General features: G+C 51.9%; 6 protein-coding genes across 6 annotated transcripts; 2 read left to right on the forward strand and 4 right to left on the reverse strand.

The window, feature by feature from the left end:
• Positions 1-2,224: 2,224 nt before the first annotated feature.
• BDW47DRAFT_42414 (ubiquitin-protein ligase) lies at positions 2,225-6,405 on the reverse strand. The gene is made up of 3 exons (XM_024818999.1): positions 5,472-6,405; positions 3,288-5,387; positions 2,225-3,205 (listed from the first exon to the last, which is right to left on the reverse strand). Exons 1-3 carry the CDS (start codon positions 6,001-6,003, stop codon positions 2,286-2,288), a joined length of 3,552 nt encoding a protein of 1,183 aa, XP_024675892.1. The 5' UTR covers positions 6,004-6,405; the 3' UTR covers positions 2,225-2,285.
• Positions 6,406-6,931: 526 nt separating this feature from the next.
• On the reverse strand, positions 6,932-8,322 carry BDW47DRAFT_42424 (60S ribosomal protein eL15). The gene is made up of 5 exons (XM_024819000.1): positions 8,254-8,322; positions 8,054-8,140; positions 7,624-7,780; positions 7,341-7,567; positions 6,932-7,284 (listed from the first exon to the last, which is right to left on the reverse strand). The coding sequence occupies exons 2-5, from the start codon at positions 8,138-8,140 to the stop codon at positions 7,144-7,146; spliced, it is 612 nt and encodes a 203-aa protein (XP_024675893.1). The 5' UTR covers positions 8,254-8,322; the 3' UTR covers positions 6,932-7,143.
• A 1,129-nt stretch (positions 8,323-9,451) lies between these two features.
• Positions 9,452-12,245, reverse strand: BDW47DRAFT_122327 (PSP1 domain protein; the record flags this gene model as incomplete). The annotated part of the gene is made up of 2 exons (XM_024815824.1): positions 9,452-9,983; positions 10,051-12,245. The coding sequence occupies 2 exons, from the start codon at positions 12,243-12,245 to the stop codon at positions 9,452-9,454; spliced, it is 2,727 nt and encodes a 908-aa protein (XP_024675894.1).
• A 4,850-nt stretch (positions 12,246-17,095) lies between these two features.
• On the reverse strand, positions 17,096-18,511 carry BDW47DRAFT_98728 (NifU family protein). The gene is made up of 3 exons (XM_024820709.1): positions 18,119-18,511; positions 17,503-18,039; positions 17,096-17,424 (listed from the first exon to the last, which is right to left on the reverse strand). Exons 1-3 carry the CDS (start codon positions 18,407-18,409, stop codon positions 17,278-17,280), a joined length of 975 nt encoding a protein of 324 aa, XP_024675895.1. The 5' UTR covers positions 18,410-18,511; the 3' UTR covers positions 17,096-17,277.
• Positions 18,512-20,145: 1,634 nt separating this feature from the next.
• BDW47DRAFT_42500 (zinc finger HIT domain-containing protein) lies at positions 20,146-21,157 on the forward strand. The gene is made up of 2 exons (XM_024819001.1): positions 20,146-20,374; positions 20,455-21,157. Exons 1-2 carry the CDS (start codon positions 20,304-20,306, stop codon positions 20,948-20,950), a joined length of 567 nt encoding a protein of 188 aa, XP_024675896.1. The 5' UTR covers positions 20,146-20,303; the 3' UTR covers positions 20,951-21,157.
• A 2,532-nt stretch (positions 21,158-23,689) lies between these two features.
• On the forward strand, positions 23,690-27,943 carry BDW47DRAFT_98735 (putative Ras guanyl-nucleotide exchange factor RasGEF). The gene is made up of 7 exons (XM_024820710.1): positions 23,690-23,750; positions 23,848-24,430; positions 24,512-24,833; positions 24,902-25,090; positions 25,694-27,132; positions 27,209-27,637; positions 27,689-27,943. Exons 2-7 carry the CDS (start codon positions 24,185-24,187, stop codon positions 27,770-27,772), a joined length of 2,709 nt encoding a protein of 902 aa, XP_024675897.1. The 5' UTR covers positions 23,690-23,750; positions 23,848-24,184; the 3' UTR covers positions 27,773-27,943.
• Positions 27,944-27,958: the final 15 nt, after the last annotated feature.

Genomic DNA, 27,958 nt, shown 5'->3' on the forward strand with positions numbered 1-27,958 from the left:
TAGTTTGAGCTGCATGGTATCAATAGCATGGTCCCCAGTTTGGGCTACTAGTCAAGCTTGATGAACTTAACTGGTGGCATTTTCCAGGGTCTTGACGTCCCCAGTCCCTGGGACGACATCAAAGATGTAGGGAACCTGATTATATGAAGTAGACAGAATAGTAGTATACTATTGAGTAGTTCGTACAAATTACTACTTCTGATCGATCATTTGAAGTAAAACCGCATATGCGTAGTAGATACTAGATATTGATATACCAAGTCCACCCATATTTACAATATATATCGAAAATGCTTTGCGGTTGACGCTGGGTTCTTTGATTCTAGCATCATGTACATACCAAGAAAGTCACCTGAGGCATACATTGAGGTCTTTCTTAGATACCGAGTTTGGAATGCTTATCTTTGATTAACAGAGAATATTGTTCGACTAGGATGGTTCAGGTAATATCCGATCAAGTACCGGGTAAGCCGGATTATCTAGGCACCTTCAAACGTGTCTATCGCCGCCGTTGACGATTTCCCTTCAGGCGTGATTCACTTGACGGCAAAACAAGTACTTGCAATTAGCTGCCGCTCCTTCCTTAGGCAAGGGGCGAACCTAAACTTGACCAACCTACGGATATCATATGGCAACTGCAACCGCTATTGAATAGATACTAAAGTAGGCAGGCGCTGAAACTTTCATGCCCACCCTCATCGACAAGCACTGCCGGATTCTCGGGCCATCAAGGACTTGTCTATGTCCATTTTGAGGCCTTCAAGAGCCAACACTCACTGTTTCGAGGCCTCCATTGTTATCAGTATCAACACTACTGTACGGAAGGGTAGCATGAAAAGGACCATAGAAACAAACAAGGTTAGCTGTAGCATGTATAGTGTAGAGAATAACCATGATATTGCATGAATCTTGACGTCCCTCTCCCCCCTCTGTGACGGTGATGTTCTGGTCTGTTCTCTCTCTGTATCAAGCTCCGCGCAGAGCCAGCGCACTCATAACGCTAAGTAGAGCAAATATTGGCCTGCGGCGATCAAGTCCAACTCAAATGTCGTTCGGTATATTGGCGCAGTGGCTGAGATGATATGACTATGAGAGAATAAGAAGATGGAGGAGAAGGAGAAGATTATTTTCCCCCAGTAAACCATCACTGTTGTTCAGTGAATGCGCAGACCGTTGTAGATTCCTTCACCCCAGTCCGATAATGTAGTTACTGGTCTACAGTGGATACTTCAGATCTCCAAAACAGCAAATCAGTCATTGAATCAGCGTTGTTCCAGTACTCAATTATACATACCTGTCTAATGACTAGAGAGAACACACGGTCCACTCAAAAGACATTAACGTACTAATCCATCACACTAGCATAACCCATACTAGTACTTCGATAATGTACTAATCCCTCCCAACGACACCGAAAACAAACACGAATAACACACCCAGTTTACAAGATCTCCTCCTCTAATAAATGAAAAAAGATACGTTGCAACTGGAAGAATCCAACTAAGCAATAAAAAATGGGTGTTGAGTTTGAAACCTTGTATCGACCTTTTTGCGTGGATTTTCTCTCCCAAAGATTCCGCCCGTCGCCAGCAAGCATCACCAACATCACCGCTACGACAACCTCACATGAGTATAGTATGTAGTACCTTGGTTTTGAGCCCAACGATCTCAAATAAATAAAACAGCAGATTGAAATTGAGAAGCTAGATAGATAGAGTAACTGAAGAATGGAAGGAAAAAGCCCTCACCCTCACTACTGTATCATCACCACCACCGCTACCGCTACAACAGCCTCACATAGCAGTGTCGCGTTTTCGGTCCCAACAAAATCGAATGTACTAATACCAAGCCAAATACGCAGAGTAAATGGGTACATAGTAAAAGAAAACGAATGAACGAAACTCCCTACCTCATCGCTACATCATCCACCACCATCATTCCCGCGACTACTACTAACCAACCAACTGTAGTATCGCCGGTAGATGGATGGATGCATATCTACTCTGACATCCTGTCGCTACCATCTCTCTGTCTAGTTTCGGTAAGTACGGTAGATATAATGATATTCCCATTCATCCAATATAATAAAGATAGTGAACGCTTCTATGAATGCCTCTATACCGTATACCAACCGACAAAACAAGACAAAGACAACGCAAAGTGACCGACTGTATACACCATGGCAGCCAACCAGCCTGTGGTTTCTCAACAATCGCTCACTCACCCACTCACTCACTCACTCAATAACAAGAAAGGAAGATCCATCAAACAATAAAGCAAGAAAACTACTTCAACCCAAAGCCTTCACTACAAACAACCGCCTCCCACAACTTCCCCTCCAGCTCCCCCCTCGAGCGATACCGATACAGTCCCAACATATTAAAGCACGTCCTAGCAGTCGGATACCGCGCCGTATCGTCTCCCAAACACGACACCCTAATGGTCAAACTCGTCGCCCCCATCGCCGGAATCCGATCACTACCCGTGATGAACGACAGAATCTGACGCTGCGCGGCGGGCCGCGACGTCTCGAAGATATCCCAGAACCAGCGCACAGTCGGGGTCGACTCGGGGCGTGGGTCGGGCCAGTTATCGTAGGTGGCGACTGCTTTGAGCGAGGCTACGTCGAGGGGTTCGTCGGAGCCGCGGACGAGGAGTTCGATTTCCTCGGGGCGGAAGAGCGAGAGCGCGTTGCCGCCGCAGACGGTGAAGAAGCCGCGTTTGAAGGGCTCGAATTGGCGCGTGACGGCTGTGTCGAGCATGAGGTGCACGTAGAGGTCGACGAACTCGCGGCGGTTGGCGTTTGTGACGGGGCGGTTTTCGCCCCCTGCGCAGAGGGGCACGGGGACGACCTCGCCGTAGCGGTCGACGTGCGCGACGAAGTCGTAGCAGAATGTTTCGCGGACGTCGCCTTCGAAGTCTAGGAGGCCGCGGAGGCCCTTAGCGAGGGCGGGGCGGTACTCGGCTAGGTCGTCTAGGCTGCATTTGTAGGGTGATCGTGTTGTCGATGAATGCGGTCCGCTGGTCTGCGGCGCTGCGGCTAACAACTTCTTGAATGCGAACGGTGGGAGGGCGATGTCTAGGATTGTCGAGTTGTAGATCGCTAGCCCCAGCAGCACGCCCACCAAGAAGAACTGCTCGGAGGATTCGAAGCAGTAGGGGTTGAAGTAGCAGAAGCGCGAGTCTTCGTCGTAGAGGAAGAGTCCTGCTCATAGATTAGTACATTGATCAGGTCATTCCCCGGACAAGAATGAAGAACGCAGGTAAAAAATAAAAAAAAAACCCACCATGATAAGGATCGAATATCTCCCGCACAAGCAGCAAGAACCACTCCTTGCGAAGTCCCCCCGCGTCAATTCCCTCTTCACCCACAAATTCAATCCGCAGCCCCTTCTTCGTCTCCTCCTGACTGGAGCCGACCACCTCGCTCACCCCCCGCAGACTGTCCTCCACCAGACAGTCACGCCGCACCTTCAGCACGAGGTACTGACTAACCGCCTTACGACTCATGATACTATTGAAAAACGCCTCGCGCGCTTTGACCTCCATCTGCCGACGAGCGTCGTGCTCCATGATGTGGATCTTGGCCCAGATGCTGAGGAAGAACGGGTACTGGCAGAAGGAGAACTTGGACGTCTTAGATTCCCACGCTTCAAAATCCGCCACGAGGTCGCTGTAGTCCAGGAGCGTGTTGTAGAAAGAGCTGATAGGGATCATGTGGCCCCGCCGGCTGGGCTGGTTTTTGCTCGAGCCTGCTGCCGCGCCTAGAGGCCCGTCCGCTTTGCGATGCACGCTCGAGTTGTTCGCCGTGAAGAGCAGCGACATTACCCGTGCCGCGGCCCGGACCTGCCAGTCGTCGCTGTAGACTACCGGCTGGTCTCGCTTGTCGTTGTTCTTCTTGCTGGGACCCCACCCGTTGATCGCGGCGTGCAACTCGGCTGCGGTGTTCCCCGCGGCGCTTGAGAAGCTGGGGACTAGACTGTTGTCTTCGTTCGTGGTCTGACTCCGCTTCCGTCCATGTTGGCGTGTCAGGCGGTAGGTCACGAACCCACCAACCAGGTCGACGATCTTCTCGAATTGCGAGACGGGGAGGCGCGAAAACCACGAGATGAGATAAAGGTGGCAGTCATTCGGCAGGTTGGCTAGGAGACCCAATATCCGCTTGACGATTCCCGAGTGATGTCCCGGGCCGCCGCTGCGGTGTCTAGTCGGCGGCGACTTGATGTCGCGCGGCGTCACTCGCTGGCTAGGATCGCGGGGATCGATGGGCCTGGTGTCCCCGCGAGGCGTCGTGTGTAACGCCAGCGATGGGTTGGAGGGGTATATCAACGGGTTCGCCAGTAAGATCAGGAGGAACCTGGTATCCTCTGGCTTGCGCAGCGGCCGTCGCGGGCGTTTGAGCAGGTTCTCCGTGGCCTTGAGAAGCGCCCGGTGCAGGTGCAGACGCGACTCGGTGACTTCCCGGTCCACCACGCTCAGGTCGACCGCGTCCCATCTCCGCGCCTTCGCGTAATCCTCTTCGCTTCGCACCTCGTCGGGCTGCATCGCGCTCCACTTCTCCACCCACGACGATCCGGCCGTCACGGTCAGGTGGTACCAGTGCGCGAGTTCTCCCCAGTTGATCCGAGGCGAGCGGGAGTTGACCGCCCGGGAGGGGGTAGCGGGGCCCTTATCTTTCGCCGGGGGATGGCCGTGGCCGGCGCCTCCGTTGGCGTCGGGTGTCCACCACGTGGAGTTCTCCGCAAGATTCCCAACAAGAAGCGTCTTTGGATCGGGTTCGACCGAGGGATGCGCGTGGGCCGGCGCACCACCCGACTCTCCTTTTGGTCTGGGAGGGGCGCTCTCGCTGGCCGCCCGCGGCACATGCTGGCCGGTGGTGAACGAGGCGTTCAAGTAATCCGATCCCTTGAAATGGGAGATGATGTACTCCTCCAGGGCCCTAAAGATATACGGACGTCTCATCTGGCGGTCTGCGGGATCGGACTCGGGAGGACGACTAGGCCCCCGGAGCGGGCGTTCCGACTTGGGTGCGTTCTGCGCGTCCCGACTCCTCATTTGCGAGTCCCGCCCTTCCCCGTGATGAATCGGCGGAGGAGGTAGAGGTTTCATATAGTTGGCAGCCCCGCCCATCCCATCCGGCTTCCCCGGACGGCTGGACGCAGACGCGCTGCGACTTCTCGGGTCTGCGGGCCGCCGGGGCTCAGACAGGTAGGACGACTGGTTCGGGGACCGCGACAGATTCTCATCCTGGCCCATCGCAAGGTGTTTATCCGCGCGTGGAGCTGGTGGACCGGGTCGCGGACCGGGGGGTTCCAGCAGTTGACGAAGATAGGCCGACAGACAGCCGTCTAGTAAGCTTCGCGTGCGTTCGATCGACACCGGGAGAGCTATACGGGAGTCAGTATGACGGGACACAACAGATACGACAGAAGTATAGTACGGCCAATCCAAACAGTAGAGAGAGTACATACCTTTCCGCGCAATCGACGGAGCCGTCCCCCTCCCATCCTTAGTGTTACTACCTCCATGATTTGCCTCCACCGACTCCCTCCAAGGCTCCAAATCATTAACAGTCAAGCACTCCGTACAGCGAAAGACCTTCAAATGCTTCGGCCAGCGCACGGTCGAATTACACGTCATACACCTACCCGACGTCAAGTCCTCGGCCGGCGAGGGACGCGGAAGGCCCTTGTGCGGGCTCGTCGACAGCGACGCGAGGGAGTCCGGCAGCGGCAGATACGTCACATGATCACTGTCATCATCGTCGTCGTCGTCGGAGTCCAAGAAGTCCTGCTTCTGCGAACGGTTACGGCGTTTGTTGCCGATGGCTGGGAATGGGTGGCTGATGGAACGGGAGTGGCCTCCGTGGCGTGGGGGGGAGGTGATTGGGGGGGTGCCGTTCATGAGCGATGGGATGGTGGTGGAGGGACCGGCGCGGACGGCGGGTGGTGGTGGAGGTGGAGGAGGGTGGGAGGGGTGGTTGGGCGTGGCGCGCAACGGCATAGGGGGCGCATTTGATCCCACCGACTGAATGCTCCGCGGTTGGTTTCTTTGAAGGTTGGAGGATCGATGCGGTGGGGGGATGGGGGATGGGGGATGGGGGATGGTAAGGTTCAAGGGAAGAAGAACAATGGTAGGCGCCGTAGAGATGTTCCTAGGTTCAGGTTCAGGTTCAGGTCCAACCGGATCCTGCCGAATTATTAAGGGAAACTGGACCCAGACCCAGAGCGTTTAGTTCGTTCGTTCGTTTCCAGCCAAGAAGAGGAAGTTGGACGATGTGGGGATGTTGAGAGAAGTTTAGCCCGATCAGTCATCCGATTGACATCGTAACTGTACCTACTAGTGAATAGTTCCAGTTGTTGATGCTTTAGTCGAAGATAGATCACAGAGTGGGATCATATAATGTAACATCCAAGCTGTTCTCAGAGAACACCCACCGACTGATTTCAGGTTAAGATATGCTCAAATCAAAGCTGAACTATATCTCTCATCTGATCCACCTATATATAGAACAGATTAATAGTCAACAGGAATCGCAGTAATAGTCAGAGTAATACTCAACATACGTCACTCAATACAGTCAAGGTAAAGTAAGCAAATTCCTCTCACCGCCTTCACGCCCTACCCGAAGTCGAAAGAATCGAAAGAATGAAGACCAGCAGATTCCCTCAATGTGACATGACAGGATGACACCCAGGTGGATACCACCTTTGCATCCTAAACCGGCGATGGATTATTTCCCTTGATTCTATTCTTTGTGGTTGGTACGTGGTTCAAGACGGCAAGTCTAGACCCAACTCTGGCCCTTCATTGAGGTTTCATTGTCTTTCTCAATACGGATACACCCTGTAAATATCTAACGGTAGGGTTCCATCTCCTACCAAAATCGACGAGCTACACGTCTAGTGTCTACAAGGTGCAGGGAAGAAAATAAAGTCGTCATACTTCGTTAGGAAACCCGAGAAAGCTGGTCCGCTCCTCGATTGAAGAAAAATTAGAAGAGGAAGTTTTTTGCTAGCATCCAATCCGAAGGGATCTGTTGCATTAAGCTCGCCCCCCGGCAGAGAGAAGAAGCGAGTCGTGATGGATATAGAAACATCCGCCAAGAGATCATACTTTTCCCCCAACTCCACCCATCTACACCTAACGGTATCTCCAGTAGGACTGGGTGTTCTGGCGCTTCCAGGTGTGGCGACGACCGGCGCGGGTGTTGTTGTAGCGGTGGCCCTTGTTGATACCACGCGACTTCTTGCCGCTGGAGGTGAGACCACGGGCCTCGCGGTGCTAGAAGGAGTTAGACCCTTCATCCTATCATTTCTCAAGGTGGAATCAAAACTAACCTTGTGGACCGCGTTGCAGATCCAGTTGATGCGGGCATCCCGGCGGATGGCCTTGTGCTGGGGGTCGACGAGGATGACCTCGAAATACTTGTAGGTCGAGTCCTGGTTGATCCAGTAGGAGTTCAGGACACGCAAGTTGGCGCAGCGACGGCCGACACGCTCCTCAGCGGTGGCGCTCAGAGCACGCTGGTACTTGAGCTGGTTGACACCCTGGTTGGTGGGCTTGCCTGTATGGAGTTAGTCTTTGAAAGAAAAAAAAAAAAAACTGGAAAGAGAAATATACCGTAAGTGGCACCCTTGGCGACGGGCTTCTTGCGGCCACCGCGACGGACACGGATACGGTAGACGACATAGCCCTGCTTGGCCTTGTAACCGAGACGACGAGCCTTGTCAGGGCGCGAAGGACGCGAAGCGCGGTGGATAGCGTTCAGTTGACGGAGCTATATTGATGCACTCTCAGCAAAGTTCAACGAGTGTATAGCAAGACACACGAAAAGCCCCCCGTACGGGCCAGAGCCTCTTGTGTGCCACATCCATTTATCATCCGCCGGCGTATTTCAAAAGAAAAAATATTTTCAAAACAGGTTTGTTTTGTCGCCCGGTCAAAAAAATCTTCTCTCGATTCTCAGGCGCAAAATATTCTCCTAATGGCGTAGCACACGAGCGACCCCGGCGGGACGTTAGGCAATCGAGTAGGAAAGGGGAGTTCTCACCTCCCAGCAACGGACACGCAGCAGGAAGCGAATCACATCGGACTGCTTCTTCTTCTGGATCTCTTCGACGTACTTGAGGGCACCCATCTTGATCAACCGTTAGTTTATCAGATACGATCCAATTTGCAATATCTTCACACAATCCCAGGAATTTGCATTCGCATATTCTCAGGATGGTAAAGCACAGAGTAGGAGCATACCTTGTCGGCGTGGCTGGTCGTCGGTTTGTCGTCGAATACTCGCAGGTGTAAAAGTTTGGAGGAATGAGCGGATCTGGTCGACGGAGGTTGTGTGTGGGACACTAAGCAAATTAGCGAGCTTCTGCCGTTCTTGACCAATCAAGCGCAGTCAATCTTACTGGTGCCTCAGGCTGTCAACCCTTCATTTTTTTTTCTTCTAAAATGGTTTGTTCTGTTTGTTTATTTGCTTGGTTTGTTTCTTGGCAATCCGCTCAGGCCACAAGGCAAATATGCTCAGGCAAGCACACCAGCACATCTGCTCAGGCTACAAGGCAAGCACGTCCCAATGATAAGAGCCGATAGTATCGCCCTCTAATGCAGTACTTCCCAGTGGAGAAAGACTTGATAGTATTTCCACTCATTCAAAAAATAACCAGGGTCATCTCAAAATCAATCTAATCTCAGTCTTCATTTCTGATCTAAAAAAACTATAAAAAAAATTTAAAAAAACAAGCAAAGCAAATTTGAATCATCGAAGAAAGTCAAAAGAAAATACAAATAAAATAAAATAAAACTGCTCGTGTACTTGAACCCGACCCCCGCCAAAAGAGCAAAGCAAAGCAAACAAGCAAAAGCGACGGTGGAAGAAGAACAATCACGGTAACAGCCAGATAAACCCGTTAAAGACAGAAATTAATACACTGTAGGAATCGAAGGAGCGGAAAGAATGGCTTGGATGAAGAGATGGGCCTGCTTTCAATTGATCCACTGGTGTAGTAGTCCCCCAGACCAAGGAGAAAATAACGTAATAGATAATAAAAAGGTAAATGAGGAAAGAGGAAATGAAGCAGATCTCTCCACAACCCAGCCATCATGTCATAAAACTGAAAGTCTATTAGGTATCAGCAGCTAGCGATGGATCGTCAATCTCTGTGTTAAGAACCGTTGCACATGATTTCTAGTCTCTTGTAAAAAAAAGCACATCACAGAAAGGAAACAAAACAAGCAAAAACACCGGGCAATCGAGTACCACATCAAAGAAGAGAAGAGAAGAGAACTGAGTACAAACCGCATCCTGAACGATGGGAGACGGTCTTTGAAAACGAAAGTGTATTATTTCCGAACAATAAGAAACAGAAAGAAATGAAAACTGGCGATCGTGTTGTAGCACACGGTACAACGTCGTGTGTCACAAGGTGTCATAGGTCATAGGATCAGCTCAAGACCCCAGGGATAATCCTTGGAATCGACTGGTCCAATCCCCCGCCGTGGGGTGGAGACGTGAAGGGCCAGGGCTGGGGCCGTTGGGACCGGCATAATCGCCATAGCTCGAGTCTAAGCCACCGTAGGCGTTCGGGTTGTATGCGGGTGGAGAGAAAGGGTCTGCAGACGCAAGTCCTCCCAGTCCGGGCTCCGGCTGCCGAGGGCTGTGGCCAAACGGCTGATACGAATCCACGTAGGCGTTCCGCATCATGCCCATCTGGCTGGCACCGCCCTCTCGTCCGGCATCGACACCGTCTCTGGCGTGACCATAGGCGCGACCCTCATGAGGGTGGGGACGCTCTGTTTGCGCCTCCGGGGTATATAACGGGTTCGGCTGCAGACCTGCGGAGGGTGGAGTGACAAAGGACGCCGGATTGATGGCCGACATCCAGATTCTGGTCTTGTAGATCTTGAACAGATCGGTCACGAGCGCGTTGAAATTGATGTAGGAATCCGCAAAGTAGTAGAAAGTAAGCTTCTTCCAGTCCCTGTCAAGCGATCGAGGATTAGCATAGAAACATCGCGTCAGAGGCTGGGAGATTGCTGCAAACTTACATCTGGAACTCCGCATCGAGAATCTCCATGTTGAGTCGGTGCTCCACGACCTTTTGCTGACAGATGCGCTTCGCCTTGGCTTCGTTGCCCTCTTTGTCGCGCAACGTCAGGATCTCGTGATTCTGCGCCAGTCGCTTGATCAGCTTTGGCTTGATATCGGCCACGGTATCCTGCGCCGCATGGGGACCATGGGGTCCCATGCCGCCAATGGCACTCCTGCCGCTCAAGCTGGGGACACTACCGCCGGCGCCGGCGCCCGGAGCGTTGGCGGCACCAGGACTTCCGTTACTCTGGCCCTGCCGAGAAAACATCATCAACCATTTATAATGTTCTTCAGCGTACTGCTGCTTCAGTTCACGGGCCTTCTGCATCGAAATGTTGGCATGTTGGATGGTCCCCAGGTCCGTCCCGCGATCGGCTTCGACAATGACCAGATCGCCCTGCTTCACCTGGAGACCCGTATCTTCTTGGATGTAGAAAACGTCCGCGCGGTGGCATTTGAAGGTCACGATGTACAGGAGTTGGTTATGGTGCGGGTGGCCCAACCCCGGTTGGTGCCGGCCGTAGGGCATGGCATAGGCCTGGTGGAGGGAGGTGGGTACGGCGGCGGGTCCGTCGGCCGCGCGGAGAGCGTGGTCACGAGCAAAATAAGACTCTGCAAACCGACGAGCTCGTAAATATTCCGTCTCCAATTCATGCTCCTCCGGGAGAGGGGCCACATGGAAGCGTTGATACTCACGGTTCTGGACCTGTGCGCTCGACAGGGGATTCTCCCCCATGCCGGCAAAGCCATCGTCCCGGTCCCCCATCCCCGGTCTCGGGCCCGGGGGCGCTTGGGACTCGCCAGAGACGGAGGTGTGGCGGATCGGGATGTCGGCAAACGAGTGCCGTCGACTCTGGGGAATATCGGCCACGCCTCCGAAGTCCAAGGACGTCTGCCAGTGGGCCTTGCGCATATTCTCCAGAGCGCGGTTTCCGAGGGGTGCGAATGCTGGGAGCTGCCTCTCCAGGTTGGCAGAGTGCTCCGAGAAGCGCCTCCGGGTGTTGCTGTGGATATTGCTGTAGCCAGGGATATCCCCCAACTCGTCCAAATCCTCCACCGCCAGATCGGTCTCTTCGGGGACGCTCCCACGGATGCGATGGATGTTGTGGATGCCGGCATTGGGGCCGGCGACATAACCACTCGTCGCTGCGGCAGACGACATACCACCGCTGTCCAACTGCCCCGCGGCCTGTCGCAAGAGCGCGTTCTCCCGGGATAGCTGCTCGATGGTACGGGCCTGGCTCATGGTATAGTGGTTGGAGCTCCGGTCCGATCCGCTGGGGCTTCCGCCATCGTCCTCGTCCTCGCGCACGCGACCCAGCGTCGCGGGGTCGTGGCCGAGCTCCCCTAGCAGACTCGGTCGAGACGAGCGATGTTGGAGGGCGGAGAACTGGCCATTCCGGGGTCGACCGCTGGGGTGCTGGGGTTGGGGCTGATTATGGGGTTGGGGTTGAGGCTGAGGCTGGGGCTGGGTGGCTGATTTGGTGGACACCAAGTTGAGGAATTCCGGGTCGAGCTGGCCGACCGAATATGACTGCGAACGGTAGGTCTTGGGTGTCGGGTGGAGGGGGATGGAAAACGGAATAGCCGAATCGCCCGACGCCGTGCGGGCGGTCGGGCTCAACAGCTCCTCGTTGAAGTAGTTGCCCGCCGCGGGGGGGTTGGTCATGGTTGGCGAAGGAATGATCTCAGCCAGCCGGGGCGGGGGTTCTTTGCGCGACTCGGTGTTCCAGATGCCAGTGCCCCACGGCGACGAGCCGCTTCCAACATGGTTCCAACCGATCGAGCTGACCATGGCGGGGGTCGTGTTCGTGGGCCAACCGGTCTGATCGGTCGCTGGGCTCGTCGGGTTCGAAGCACCGGACGACAGCGGTCCCGTGGCCGGCAGCGAGGCCTTGCGAGGGGGGTTGGCCGGGATTTCATTCAGCCACGAGGTACGACGCGCAGGCTTCGGTGGAGGCACGTTCATCGAGGACGACGCGAGTTGCGAATGATCTCCATCATCGTCAGACGATGCCAGGGCGTCGGAATCCGGAGTGGAGCGACGAACACCCGGGTGGGACTTCTCCAGCCTAGCGGATGCATTGCTCGCAGTCGACGAGGGGGTGATAGGCTTGGGAGCCTGGGTAGACTTGCTGGGCGGCGCAGCCATGGTTGTTTTGAGTGACAGATTAGCCTGTACCTCGCAGATTGCGTGACAGGAAGATATATTGAGAGACTAGATCCAGCTATCAGTCGACTATCCAATAAAAGGCGTGACGTTGCCGTTGTTGAGGCATGCAGTGACTGAATTCCTGACCCACTCGCAAGCCAAAGGGGCTAGGCCAGGCAAGGGCGACACATATCACGTCGAGCAGTCAGTCCACTTACCGATGTTGGGTGGGAATAAATGACGTCAGTCTGGACGAGTGAAAGTAGGGAATGTTTCTATTTGATCACCACGTCGATGGTTAAGCCCGTCCAGCACGATATTCACTGGAACGGGGTAAGGATGAAAGCAGCTTCGAGCTCAGTCTGCGTCGCAGTCACCTGGTGTAGGAATGAGTGGTTAGCGTCATAGACGGAGTGATAGAAATTCAAATAAGGGAAAAAGATGTAAACAGGTGGGCAGCTGAATTACACTCCTTGCGCCTGGATATCAGTTGAGATCGCAGAAGCAGGAGGCACGGGCTTGAGCGGTAACAAATATGGAAACGGCGAGCGACACATATAGCCAAGTGATAAGGAGCCTCTGACTGGGCCGAACCCAGTCGATATGACGATCCGATCCCACCGGTTCCCACTCCGATCAAGAAATAAGGGAAGTATGAATCCACCCAGACACTCTTCGACCAATGCTGCAACACCAGGACAAAGAAAAGTGGCAAACAGGTACCAAGGAACAGTGTAAGACCACGCGGGGTAAACGAGACCTCTTCACATACCCTGTAGAAGATTACAATCACAGATCAAACCAGGATCCGATGTGATAGCGCAGATATTGGAAACAGATCTCGAAATAAAAACAGCCGAAGTCGTGATCGCGTCTGCAGCAGCCCTTTAGTCAGTGGTCGGTCCCGTCACCACCGCCCGAGAGAACTTACCAATCTAGTGATAAAGCAAAGGGAAACTTTTATAATCTATCCAAACCCAAACAAGAACCCCAGTCTTTCAGTCAAATTGAATGTGGCCGGTGCGAAGGTCGATTCGCGCCCGAGAGAAGCGACCAGGCTTCGGGGGTCTGGCGACGAGACACTCCGGAGGTAGAAACGCGAAGGAGAGCGAAATGCGAAATGGTCGCAGGCGAAGCAATCGAGACAGATGGTTGTGAACAGGCTTCCATCAAACAAGCCAAGAGCCCCTCTGACCCGCTATGTCCGTCTAGGTAAAGGTCTCCGGCCTGATGTCCCTTGTTCTTTGAAGCCCCGATCAAATGGTATGATATCCCCACGCCGCGTCGATTTCTCTGCGTGGAAACGGCGACAAAAAAAAAAGGTGATGGGGAGCTCTATGGTCGCATCCGATGGTAATCGGGGACGAGCGAGGGTTGCGGGTAAGGTGGCGTGACAAGACGAATGACGTTCGGGAAGCAAGCAGTCACCGGTATTTATGGGTCGGTCGATCTCGTCAAGAGCGGCGCATTTTGAGGCGAACGAGCGCAAATTGAAGGAGAGCGAAGCGTCGCTCGCTGGAAGGACAGGAAGACGCGGCGAAACGATCGGACGATAATCGAGTGGATGGTGGTACAGCCTTCTTCTTTCTTTTTTCTCTTGTAGGATCTTTTCTTGCCTTTTCGAATATTTCTTGATCTTTTTCTTTTTCTTGCCTCTTTTATCTTTTTTTTTTTTATTTATTTATTTTGTAATTTTTATTGTCTCTTCTTTTCACCAACGATGTGAGAAGAAGGAGGGGATGTCGATGCGAAGAGCAAGGTGCGTTGGAAATTCGCCAATGCGGTATTGGCTGATGTGACGGGTTGCGACGCTGTTCGATGGGCCCGTCAATGCGAAAGAGACCCTAGGGCGCAACCACGTGAACGGTTTAGACAGAGAACCGTCAGGGACGGATTATTCAGAAGCGAGAATACGCAGGATGGTGAAGAAGGGGGAAAAGACAAAATGATGTCAGTGAAGAGAGGATTCCCTTTTTTCTGGGGTTAATCTTTAGGATGGCACGAAGGAGGGAAAGGGGAAGTGAGAGGAAAGAAGAGGCTGTTGTACAGTGAAGTAATCGACGATGGACGTCGGTAGATTGGATGGAAGAGGATGGGGGGGGAAGAAATGAAATGGAAGGAAATCAGACCAGAGGATGTTAAAAGTAATAAGAGACTGTAGAGAGAGAGCAACTTACTTAGTCGAGCTAGAGGAAGACTGGAGAGCTCTGGCTGGAAGTGGAACGGGGCGCCGAGTGGACAGTGGACAGTGACTGGTGGGAAAGGAGGAGTCGGAAAGGAACGAGCCACGGGTTGACTAGCAGTGGCGCAAATCTTCACTCTCTTTTTTTTTTTTTCTGTTTCCCTCTGTCTTCCTTACTGTCGCTCTCTTTGGCTGGGTAAGGATCTAGGATTGGGAATGGGAATTCATAAATCAATCAAATCAACCAAGAGAGGGGAATGGGTTATCCATCGTCACCACGGATGACTGACAGTCGAGACGGAGGACTAACGAAGGGCGGGGTAAATCGACGGGAGTCTAGATACTTCATCAGATCTACTGGACATTCTTTCTCCCTGGATGATCGATGGATTCTAAAATGGCAATCAGAATAGAGAATCATAATTCTTTTTCAAGCAATCTCTAGAAGATCCCTTCCATTCAGTCAAATGGACAATCCTCGATCCGAAGCATCCATCGCATCAGGACCATTCATTCGATTGATTGATCTGATGTGGTGCATGTGCATGCGCCATGTAATGTACATGTTGGCAAGTATCCTTTTTGATTCCATCTTTGATCATTGATTTGGTTTGATTCTATTCTACTTCATTTGATCTCATTATCATTCTTATGATATTCTATATTTCCACTTGATGATTTGGTTTTATGAAATAAAAGGATAGGAACGGCCGATGGAACGCTTCGCAGTGGGTCACGGTGGAGGCACCAGGTCGACGATCGTCCGGGGTTCTGACTGGCCTATGGTAATTGGTAGAGTAGTACCGTTATTATTATGATGATGATGATGATGATTATCATTATTATACTTGTTTTTCTAATATTATAATAATCATGAATCTTCTCCTATAATGTTATCCCAACAAATACCCAAGGACCAAAAATTCAAATTCAAAAAATGAATCAATCACGGACGGCACAGACCAAAGTCGATATAGAGCCGATTGGACGAGACCACTTCCCACCTACCCCGGATTAACCTCATCCGTCCGACGTGCATCGAGGAAACCAGGGATCCAATCCCTCATCAACCCCTCCTTTCTTTCTTTCTCCTCTCTTACTTTGTAGTACACTCTTGGAGGTTTTTTCCCCCTCAGACTAGCAGGGAGCTCGGACGTTCCAAGATGCGGAGAGAGGGGAAGATCGTGGTCGGCTGCTCGGGTGGAAGTACATGCATAATAGTATTATCACTAGTTCATAGTATAGTAAAATAGAACTAATGACCCATGAGGTGACTATTTAACTGGTGATTTAGCATAATAAATTCATAATATAATCAGAGGAGTAGAGTAGGGAAGTAGGTATCAGTAGTGAATAATATAATATAATCCACTCAGAACGGACAAGTTGAGGAAACAATGTGGCGCAACCACAAACCAGCACTCACTCTCTTCCTTTCATTCATCCTAATTTCTCCTCGGAATACAAGGTGTAGACGTCATAGTGTCGTGATCCATGTTACCCTCGGAGGGTCAATCCTCGGAAAGGAACAAAAGTTCAGTTACAGTGGATCAGTTGATGGACTGGAGCCCACCAGGTACTAGAGCATTACTTAACAGGCACATGAATCCCTAGCTATTAGTTAGTAGCTACAATGTATGGAGTAAGTAACTAGACAACATTGCGGGGAAGCAATCAAAAGGGAAAAGACAAGACAGAGAGAGCAAGCAACAGGCCCATCGTCATCAAACGGGTTCATAGTGCGGAGACGAGCTAACTCTTAGCTTGATAGTAAATACTAGGTACGGTATTATATGTACTATAGGTCCCGGCGGAATACATCAGGTATTAATTAATTACATAAATGGTCCAGATTGTTCTTTTTCATTCAAGCCAAGAGTAAGTTGAAAGGAAAAAACCTCCTTACGCCATGACTTTCACTTTGACTTTCTTTCTTTCTTTCTTTCTCCCTCCCACAGAGGAAAGGCAAGGGAAGAAAAGGAAGTAACAAAGGAAAGGACGTCTCGGGGAAAAGCTCCGGGCCACCCAGACTGAAAGAAAGTAAATCAACCAGACTTCTCAACCAAAGATTCTAGGAAAGGAGAATCAGTTGACGTTGTGGGAATGAGCTCCGGTCGCTTTGACTGACATGACATGCCATGACATAACATGCCACGCCACGCCGCCCCATACCATACCATACATACACACCTATCATACTTGTCACTACACTGCCTTACCTTGGCTACCAGGTACCCAAATAATATACTGAGTCCACAGTGCTGCACTTTATAGGCTACTACGGAGCATCAAGTAAGAAATAAACAGCTCCATAGAGTGGAGAAGCTCACTGCATAGTTAGCATCCGGTAGTGACCAGACCATTCCCTACCTACCCCTGCTTAGTGACATATACAGTGAATCGGATTGGTAGGTACAATTCATTCCTAGCTGATTGACCCGGAGCAGTCATACCCGGTTAGCCTACAGTCTACACCGGTGCGCTCCGTAGTGTCTAGCAGTGAGTGGTTTTTACTAGGGGCTATAGTGGAGCGGTGCGTGCCCTGCCCCAGGCAACAAAGTACTACTACCACTACTACTGGGCTAGGTGCTATGGAGTAGTGGACGGGGAGATCCCGAAGGCTGTCATGTCATGTCATGTCATGCCATATCTTTGGTTTTACCTTGCTATGGATGGAGAAGACGGTGTTTATATACTTGATATATCATAGGTATTCCTCTACCGGTTCTAAATTATTTTTTATCCACTATACAGCTGGCAGAAGGTGAACTGCATCAGTCAGGATAAGTCCGCACCAGACTCAATAATACACAAGAAAGAAGTCAATAAGGAAAGAACAGAGATTGCTTTTCAAGATGTCGCGTCAATCGCACCACCGCTGGCTGTCGCCTCGGGTCCCTTCTGCTGGCGCAGCTTCTCCTCGAACTTGGCGAACTCGTGCATGGACACCTCCTCTTCTTGGTCCATTACCTGCTCGACGCCTCGTACTTCTTCGATCTGTGGGAAAACATTGTCAGCCGCGGTTGCTACTTGATCATGCCCCTCAGCAAGGGAGGCAAGGTGAGAAAGACTTACATAATGCATCAGCATGGACTCAATACCATTGCGCAAGGTAACAGTGCTGGAATCGCAAGTACGGCAAGCACCACGCAGCTTCAGCATGACGATCCCGTTCTCGAACCCGCGGAGCTCGATGTCGCCACCGTCCTCCTGGATGGCAGGACGGATCCGCGTCTCCAGCAGCTCCTTAATCATGGCGATGACCTCATCGTCCTCCTCGTTGAAGCTGAGCGACTCCTCCTCGCCACCCTCTTGCGCATGCTCGCCGGTCTTGGCCACCGTGTTGACGATGGGCTCGCCGGTCGTCACCGTCTGCGTGATCAGACTGAACACATCCGGCTTGATGTGCGCCCAGTTCGCATCACTGGACTTGGTCACGGTGATGAAGTCTGCCCCGTAAAAGACCGACGAGACGCCGTCGACGTTCAGCAGGTTGGCCGCCAGCGGCGAGGGATGCGGCGGGGCGAGGGTCGACCGCGGAGAAAGATACTCGAGGAACGATGTCGGAAAGCCTTCCGGCAGGACGCGGTGGTTGGGAATGAACTTCAAAGCCTGTGGTTTGTTGTCAACATGTCAGCGCTTATCCGATATCATAGATGAAAGCGTAGAGGGTTTGGGTTCCGATACTCACATCCGGGTTGGGGGTGTTCTCCGTCTGGATGAAGATTGTGCGCTTCGCGTTCGACGGTCCGTTGACCCTCGACACAGACTGGTGGTTAGGCCGGAGAGTCGGCCGGTGGCGAGCCTCTGACGGCGTGATGGCAGGCATCCGCGCCGAACGATGGACACTCCTGTACGATCCGAACACCGCGGGTCTGATTGCCCGGGAAGAAGTTTCGCCAGCTCGCAGCGGCTGCATCCCCAGTCTGGCGCCGAGGACTGTTCGCCTGAGCATGGTTCCAGATGTTGAGCTGACAGACATTATTGTGTATATTCAAATGGTCGTCCGAGAGATGGGTGTGTGTATATCTCTGGTGTTTAAAGATTGTTAAATGTCAAGAAGGGACTAGAAGCACTTTGTCCGGTTAGCGCACCTCTGACGCAATGGGTCCACGTGATCTCCGGGTATTCTCGGCTGACAAATACAAGAGTTGCCAGTCCAATCATATTAGGCGTTTTGATATACAGTCAAGGGGCAGTGTATTTGGATTTGGCATTGCATTTATGCTTAGTTCTTCTTTTCGGTTAGTGTCGATATTATATGTGTATTGAATGGTGTAGTGAGAAACTTCAACTGGTGAATTATTTTCTGTGGATTATGCTAACATGGACAGCATGTAGTGACCAAATGTAGTGTATATCGAACCGTGTTGGGATATATATACATGTACATACCCATATCACCCATATCACCAATGTTTACAGCGCAAGTGGCTCGATCTAGTTCTGACAAACAATTCCATGTACGGTAGTATTGGCTATTGTATAGTGATTCTCCAGTCGGGAATAATCCAAGCACTGTCTGAGGCAGAGTAGGGATACCCCTCGATGCCACAGTCCTTCCGCATCGGCTGTCTAAGCAATAGACTCGGTGTTCCCTATGGAGCTAGCATGAGAGTCCATGGCTGTATATGTATACACACATATAGTCTTGTTATGCTAATGCATTAAACAACTCGGCGCTTGATTCCTATTCGCCCCACATGGTTGAACAGAGTTCGACAGTCTGTCACAAAGCAACCTGCCGTGTCAGGATCAAGGTGCAGTGGCGAACAGAGTTGACGATGATGGCCTTGTTATTCGACGAGCACATTGGTCGATATGAAGAGTATAGCGGGTATTGGCAGTGCTAGTCGCACCATATACCTAGAAGTCCTCGGTACATAGAATGTCCCTTCCTAGACTGCGTCTGAGTCGCACTAGGCCATAAAACATCTTCACGGCATTGTCACGGCATTGTCACGGCATTCGGTGTTTTCTCAGCAGCCCGCCGCTTTGATATCCCCCCCCCCCCCCCCCCCCCCCCCCCAGTAGAATGCCCAACAAGGCGGAGTGACCTTCCGCTAAGAAGTTGGCCTTCCCCAGAGAAACCCTGCCAAGTATGAAAAGAGGAGTTGCTCGTCCTACTAAGCAACAGGTGCACAGGTGCAAATGAGACAGATACCCACATCCGAACGACAGAGATCAAATCCCCGCGTCGATGCTCAAGCGGGGTAGGCCACCATCCTAAGCTGCTGACGCGGCTGTGCTCTTTAGAATCGATCGGATTGACGAACGAGCTTCTGCGAGCCGGACGCTGATCCAGACATTCTTGACAAAATTGTGGATGGGGCTCCCTCGCTTTCTCACAGACTTTGCATGCATGGTGCTTTTGACGAACCATATGCCTTCCAGCTATGCGCCATTGTAGAACTGCCGCCTCGATATGGGCCAAATCACGGAGCCTGTATATCCCTGTGGTTATTGGATGGACCGTTGTTTATATATAGCGAATCTAGCTGGGATTAGAACCATCGCTTCCTGTCCAATTATTAGTGTCATGACTTGATACATGAAAAGTATTGTGAAAGTATACAAAGTAGAAGTTCTGAGGAAAAGAAGGTACGGCAGCCAGCAATGATTGACAGCTCACGTGACTCGGCACTTGGTTTCCCTTCTCGCCAAGACCTGTAGCAACGTTATTTTCCCTCCGATCCTCCAGGTACCTCGAACAAAATTGTTTGATCTGCCCGATCGCCGCTTTACAAGAGTTTCCTTCACCAGTGCAAGAAAACCTGGAATGGTTGGCTGTACCATGATGACCGCGCAGTTCTAAGGTACTTCGACGCGCAGTGGGCACAATCCAATCCGAGATCTTTCCTGATCTGGTCGGCAAGATGTCTAGCACATGCGAGGTCTGCAGTTTGGAATCTCCCAAATACAGGTGTCCTACCTGTGGGTTGATGAGGTATGTGCAAGCCAAACTGGTTGGGGAACACAGTCGAGTTGGAGAAGAACCAAGGTAACTGACTGCGGGTTCTCGTCTAGTTGTTCGCTGGCCTGCACTCAATCGCATAAGATCTACTGTGCACCGAAAGCCCCGTCGCCGAACTCGCCCGATGACTCCAACCACGATCAACAACCGTCGAAGAGTGTCAACGGCCACGGCGCCGAGGCTGATGCTGTCTGTCCGCCCGCAGTAGGGTCATCCGCCCAGCTCATAGAGCTCTTGGACCGATATCCTTCGCTTCGCGAGGAGCTACGAGAAATCTACAAGACAACACTTGAAGAAGAGTGGATTGAGCCACCGCAGTTTGCAGGTCGCGGGCGGGGATTTGGCCAGCGAGGCAGAGGAGGAGGAGCGCACCGGAATCGAGGACCCTGGACTCGCGAAAAAGGATTCAACCGCGGATTAGGCAAAGTTAGAAAGCTCCGGGAAAGATGTGACGATGGATCGGAGATCGGACAGAACGCGGAAGGATTCGCTCGATTCATGACTTTGGTGATTGGAGAAGATCAGGTTCCATCCGGGGAGGGTGTGTGAAAGGGAGGTGGGGCCTTGGGGCGTCCCATTCAGCCTTCCAAGGATGTTTGCGGGGACGGAGGCGAGTGACAGCGACACTTTTGGGACCATATGGCCCAGGCTTGATATCGCCGAGAAAGGCCTCTAGTGGAAACGATTGCTTGGATGAGATAGGCCAGGAAGAACTCCACGACAGCATGAGAATCGGGACGATGACAACTGGATTCCTCAGTAGACGAGCAACCCCTGTCCGACGAAGAAAATGTCTCGGAAAAGCAGGCTGGCGAGCCACAAAAATCGATGGATCACCAATAGACCAGGGCACGATTTGGCGTGCATCGAATAGCGAAAGACCACAGTAAGCTAGGACGAATATTCGGTGTAGAGAACGGGCCCTTTAGGGCTCCAGTTGCCGGTCTCAGACAAAGGAAAGACATGGGGCTAACGATAGCACCATCTTTAGTCGGCCTCGGATTGGCCCAAGGGATCCAGAAAAACTGTTTAAAAATCCATAGCAAAAAAGATCAAAACCAAACCCAACATCCTATCAATGGACAAAGGACTCAAGGGCTGCAAGAAAGACGGTCGATACACCAGGAGCGCTAACAAACGGGAACCAAGTAACTAGAAAAGCGTCGGGGACCTGCCGGTGAGTCTCGACCGGGCTGGGTATGATTCTTGCCCCATTAATCGTCGCCTGTCCTCAGCATTAGCTGGGTTAGTCGATAGATGATCATCCGATTGTCATGGCTGGGGAGGGGAAGAATCCCCCCTGGAGGATGATTGACTGGTCATCTTTTTCCTCGAACACATGAAGCCGAGTTCACTGGAGGGTTGTTTGATGGCTGTCAACTAGCCCGATTGACTGGGGGAGTTGGATCAAAGGAATGATCGCAAGATGTTGGCGAGTAGCTATTTATGACTATCTTCATCTATACATATACAGCCTTTGCATGAACGAGTCAAGCTGATCTCAATTGACTACAGTTGGCTTGACTATTGAGTTGGGATTACAATTGCAGACATTTGTCGCCAGATCGAATAACAATTACGGCACAGCAATTGAGGTGCATACTACTCCGTAAGTCTAACGGAGTAGAGTTGCCTGCGGATGTTAGTGTGGCCAAGTCGACTTATCCACGACTTCACGCCCAGCCTAGGTCAAGATATGGCTCGGTGTTCAAAGCTCAGGAGAATCGATTGACGGTACGGAATCTACGGATACTCTATACTCACTACTCCGTATAAGGAAAAACGGAGTACACGATCAATATGATACTAAGTCCATAGTCCATACAGATACGAATTAAGCGAGCTTTTATTTATTTATTTCATCGATCTCATCTTTTCAATTATCAATGTTATTTATTATGGGCCTATCTTTCCAATGGGAATTTTTCCCACAGCTGACAAGCTGACCCAGTGTCAGAGCTAGTGTCCCTGTCTAGCTCTTTCCAGCTGGAGGGTGGAGGCCAAAGGAATAGGGCTAGGGATCTGGCGATAGGGTCAAACTCAACCTTTAGTAGCAAATCAGAAGTCAGAAATGGCGGGGGAGACACGGAAGACCACCGAGTTGAAGAACTACGAGTCGATTTGATGAGATTATCGACGAAACGCGCCAACCAACAGCCCAGATCGTGGTGGTCTTGACCGTGTTTACTACATACGGAGTACAGTCGGTATCTACCAAATGCGATGGACTTATCAAGATGTCAAGGTATCCCTCCATCCAGACGTCAGCGTACAGATTCAGGCCACGATGAGATCAGGACGTCTCGTGCCTGCGATCATTATCGTACATCAGTCACATTCCTGGGTTCCAGTCCCATCACAGACAAACCAATGCTGGGCTTCCTGACTCGTTCAAAGGTTGGGCCAATTATGCATCTTTTCTGTATTTATTTTTCTTTCTTTCATAAGTTTACTGGTATTTCTTTTTTTGACATTTCGTCAAGGCTGATCGTCATCTGGTCTCACCTCTATTTGATCACGGTAAGGGATTGATTGATAGATCAACACACGGTGTGCATGGCTGCCAGAGTCTGATGGATATTACTCTGTACTCTGGCTCCGTCCTGTGACAATAGTTCCAGCCTCGAAAGCAAAAGCTAAGTGAATTACAAGGACTTGATACTGGCCAACTGAAGACCCCAGTAATGATCATCCTGGTTATTAACAGCCCACCACGTTCGGTCGCTAAGAATGGAACAGGACTAGGATGCTGTTCTATTTTCTCTTGGATTCTTTCTCCCCAGCTGCTGTTATTAGTCGAGATTCGATACTAGTGACGGTACGAGGTACGACATAACTGCATCTGAGAGGTACCCAGACTGCCATACGACATCGTACACTACTTCCTGGTGACTACCTACTAGTATCGGCTCAATCGGACATTGTAACTCGATTGGATTTTGGATCTTCGGACTGTTTCTAAATATAATATCAGATGAAAATAAAAAAAAATTAAAATAACTAGAATTAAAAACAGGATAAATCAATGATCAGGTAACTATGGGACGAAAGGGCAAGATTGGCAATTCATCTGCATGACAAGCTTGATGTTGATTCTCCATCTGTAGGTAGCTTGGTTGTCCGTCTGTGCCCCCGTCTCTTTTTCCCCCCGGCTCCGTCTCCGTCTCCGTCTTCTCTGCCCGCTTAAAGTTCAAGTGAACGCCGACAACCACTTTTGCGTGAACTCTCCCCTCCTTAGTCCACACACCACTCCGGATTTGAGGAGAAAAAGAGGGAAGAGAAGGAAACAAAAGATAGAAAAAAAAAAAAAAGCCAAGCAATTTTAATCGACAGCACGGTCAAGGCTCTCGTAAGATTCCCCTCTCCCCCACTCACCTCCGACATTCAATTATTTCCCCGTCTCGGCGTGCTTTTTATTGGAGCTGATTTGCGTCTCCTCTATCCAGCTGTTCGATCACTTACCATCTGCTGTGTGATATCCAGGGGGGAAAGAGACCGGATGAGCAAGGAAGAGAGAATATAGGCTTATAATCAGTTCGCTGCACTCGACCGCCGCACGTGTCTCGACTCCGCGTCACCAAATCCATTGCGACGGGAAACCGGAGCCCCGATCATCTCATTTCCCACTGACCTTCCGAGCGACAATGGATGAGCTGTCGTGTCCGCCTCACTTCCTGACGTAGCAGTTGGACATTGCGCTGTCGCACCTGGTTTGCTCAACCGGGTCCTTTCCTTGCGCCGCGACCCTGGTCATTGGTTCGCGCCACACATCATCACTTCAACATGACTTTTCAGCCGCCTCAGCCGGATCGACCCAGGAGCAGCGACACAGACCATGCTGCTCCCTTGCCGCGGCCGGGTTTCCTCAACCGAACTACCTCCGCCCCGGTGGGTAGCCTGTACACGCTTGCCGGGTCGAAAATGACGACGGATATGGGGAAGATCGCTGGACAGACCGTGCACGAGGAGGAGGCTTCATCGCCGGCCGCGGGGGATAATGGGATCCTGTCGGGTCCTGCTGCGGACGAGGTATGCTTCTACAGAGCAGCATCTTCCCCCCCTCCCCCCACCAGACCAGCCATGCTGACTTGGATTGCTCCTCCAATATAGATGGCGCCGCAACTGAGTTTTCCCCATGTTACCATCGCCGTTGTCGGGCAGGACCACGTCGGCAAAACGACATTTATCCAGAGCGCGCTCGATATGAGATTCCCCATGTCCTCGCGATCCACCACCAAGAAGATGTCATTGGACGGGACCGTCTATCTGGTCCGCCTTTTGGAGATTGGGACGAAGGAAATCCACATTGGCTCACAAGGGGAGATTGTTTGGCCGCGACTGGATCAGGACGATCCGCCTACGATTGATGGCGTCCTCGTGCTTCACGACGTCACACAGCCGGCAGGACTGTCCCGGATTACAGATTTGCTCGGTATGAAGCTCTTGTCCAGTGGAAATAAATAGTTATTCCAGGCATGAGGGTGAAGCTGACTGCTGCAGACACTTTGGCCGCATCTCCACTCCCGTTTGTGTTGGTGGCCAGTAAATGCGATATACAGACCCCAGATGGTCCCGTCGAATCCGCTCTGGGCCACTACGAGATTCAACGGACGTCGCCGGTATCTCCGCGATCGCAGAAGGTGTGCATTGCGATGGTACTACGGTCGGTGGTCGGCCATAAATATGGAGGTGAGTTTTATTTATGCTGTTTCGTTTTTTTTTTCCTTTTTCCTTTCTTTTCGATCTTAAATTTTTTTTTTTTTTTTCTCTTACATGTGTTGCTGTCTTTTTATTCCCCGCTGTTTCCCCGTGTCTTTCTCCAATCCATCCCCGAGAAACAGACTGCAAGTCGGCAGGAATTCAACCTTCCTAAGCCGAAATGGTATCCACCAATACAGAGACCGTACTAGGGTTCCAGGCTTGGAGGACTCAGGACCCCATTAGGCCAATCCTGCTCCCAAGAGCAAAGAGCTGGCTTTGGCTACAACGTCCCTTAGGTGGTCCACCACGTTCACGCTAGTTGGTGGCGCGGTCTGAGGTTAGCGTTCGCGTGCCCTCTCGTCGCCTTGCCGATCCCCAGGATGGAAAGTGGAAACTCGAAACACTTGCCCAGGGACAGATAAATCCCGCTGGCTTGCGTTCCGTTGTGCTGGATCCCAAATCGACCTACCCTCACCTACCACCTATCCCGCTGTTTACTTATTTCCCCCCCCCGATCATACTTATTATAATATTGCCTTGCTATCATTCACCATTATATGCGACCGACCTGACCATCCGCTTATCTCACAGACCGTGTCATCGCCGACGATACCCCCACCCTCCCTCCATCCTCGCACAGTCGTGCTAGCTCGGAGACCCCCACCGCCCTGTTCACAGGAGGAGCCGCTGGCGGCCCCATCACCACCACTTCCTCCTCTACCTTTCACGCGGGAGTCGATGGGTACGGTGTCGACCGTCTTCCCGCCGACTCGTCCAACACACCCACTCTGGCTTCCCATGCGCAAGGGTCGCGATATGCCCGGAGCAATTCGCATCCGGTGCGACCACTCACACCCCCGTCGGGGGGCCGACTGAATCCGTGCCTGCCGAGCGTGACGGGCGATCTCTCCCCCATCAACTCAGACGTCTTTAACAGTTTTCTGGACATGGACGACGGCGTGGACGGGTCGCGCAGCGCCCCGTCGAGCCCCGGGATCAAGGATAAGGCGTCCAGCGAGGGGTCGTCGCTCGACGCGGGGTCCACCTTCGACGAGCTGGTGGACCGGCTGGTCGCGCAACCCATGTCGAAGCAGGACTCGAAATTCGCCTCCATCTTCCTGTGTCTCTACCGCAAATTCGCCGCCCCCGCCACGTTGCTGCACGCCTTGATCCAACGCTTTGAGTGGAATGAGAAGCACATCGAGGACCAGCTCACGCGCATTGCCGACCAGCTCCGACTGCTCAATGTCATGTCCCAATGGGTCTCGGAATATCCCGGCGATCTGGCCTACCCGAAGACCCGGAAGCGGATCATCGACTTTGTGGCCACGCTGGAGAAGAGCCACTTCTACATGTTCGCCGCCAAGGAAGTGGGCTCCTATCTCGAGGTGACGGCGGAGGATGACGACGTCGGCTGGTCGTACGGGGACGGCGACGCGGCGGGGTCCGACGGACCCGAGACATTCCTCCACCATTCGGGGCCCAACTCCCCATCGGCGTTCCTCGGCGGCGCCAACATCATCGAAGAAGGCGAGGAGGAAGAAGAGGACCCCATCTACCACATGAGCGCACTAGATCTCAGCGAAGGCACCGCCGACTCATCGCTGCGGCTGTCGGGAACACTCTCAACTCACTCCGCGACGGACCGCCCGGGGACCATCCCTAACCAGTCCTTCACGTTCTTGAACATCGAAGCGGCGCAGCGCGAGGCAGAGCACCTGGAGCTGACACCGCGAAACATCCTGACGAAGCTACACTGGCGGCAGATTATGGACATTCCCGACGAGGATTTCGCGCGCGAGTTGACGCGGGTGGACTGGATCATGTACAACTCGTTCCGCCCGCGGGATCTCGTGCGACATGTTAGCATCTCGGGGCCGGACAAGGACAAGATCCAGAGTCTGAAGCACGTCAACCGGATGATCAAGCAGTTCAACCATGTGGCCTTATTTGTGGCCAGTGTGATTTTGTATCGCGATAAGTCGAAGCATCGGGCTAAGGCTATGGAGAAGTTCATGAATATAGCACAGGTACTTACCCCCTTTTCCCCCCTCTCTTTTTTTTTTCTTTAAATCGAAGCCCATATCAGACCACTAACGAGTATAGAAACTCCGCCGTCTAAACAACTACAACTCCCTCGGGGCCGTAATTGCCGGAATCAACGGCACACCCGTCCACCGACTAACACAAACACGGGAACTCGTCCCGGTCCAGATCCAGAAAGACTTCATGAGGCTGGTCATTCTCATGGGGACGCAAAAGAGCCACTTCGCGTACCGACTCGCATGGGACAACTCCTTCTCCGAGCGGATCCCGTTTCTACCGCTGCACCGACGCGACCTGGTATCCGCGGAAGAAGGCAACAGGACGTTCATCAAGGAGGACAAGTCGCGGATCAACTGGCGCAAGTTCGAAGTCATGGGAGAAGTGGTGCTGGGGATCCAGCGCAGCCAGAAGACGCCGTACGCGCATATGGCGCGGTATCAGGAGGTGGCGCGGTTGATTTTCGATATTAAGTTGTCTGGGGTTGAAGAGGTACGTTGATTTTTTGACTCTTTGGACTCGGCGATGGACTAACTTTGGTAGGACTTGTACGCGCGCAGCATGCAGCTGGAGCCATCTGCTGGCGGCGACGCCGGGCGGAAGAAGTTTGGATGGCTCCGATCTTAAGTACATGATCAGGTGCACTCATCAATGCGGTGTACTATGATCTGGTCCAGATCAGATTATAACGCTGAGGTGATGATGGTGATGAATGATGACCGTTGTTACGACGATGTACATATTCATGATATACTAGAGCTAGCGGACTAGCATAAGATCTACTAGTTAATATTGGACTATCCTATAATTCTG

The sequence above is a fragment of the Aspergillus candidus genome (genome assembly GCF_002847045.1).
Source record: "Aspergillus candidus strain CBS 102.13 unplaced genomic scaffold BDW47scaffold_3, whole genome shotgun sequence".
Taxonomy (NCBI): Eukaryota; Fungi; Ascomycota; class Eurotiomycetes; order Eurotiales; family Aspergillaceae; genus Aspergillus; species Aspergillus candidus.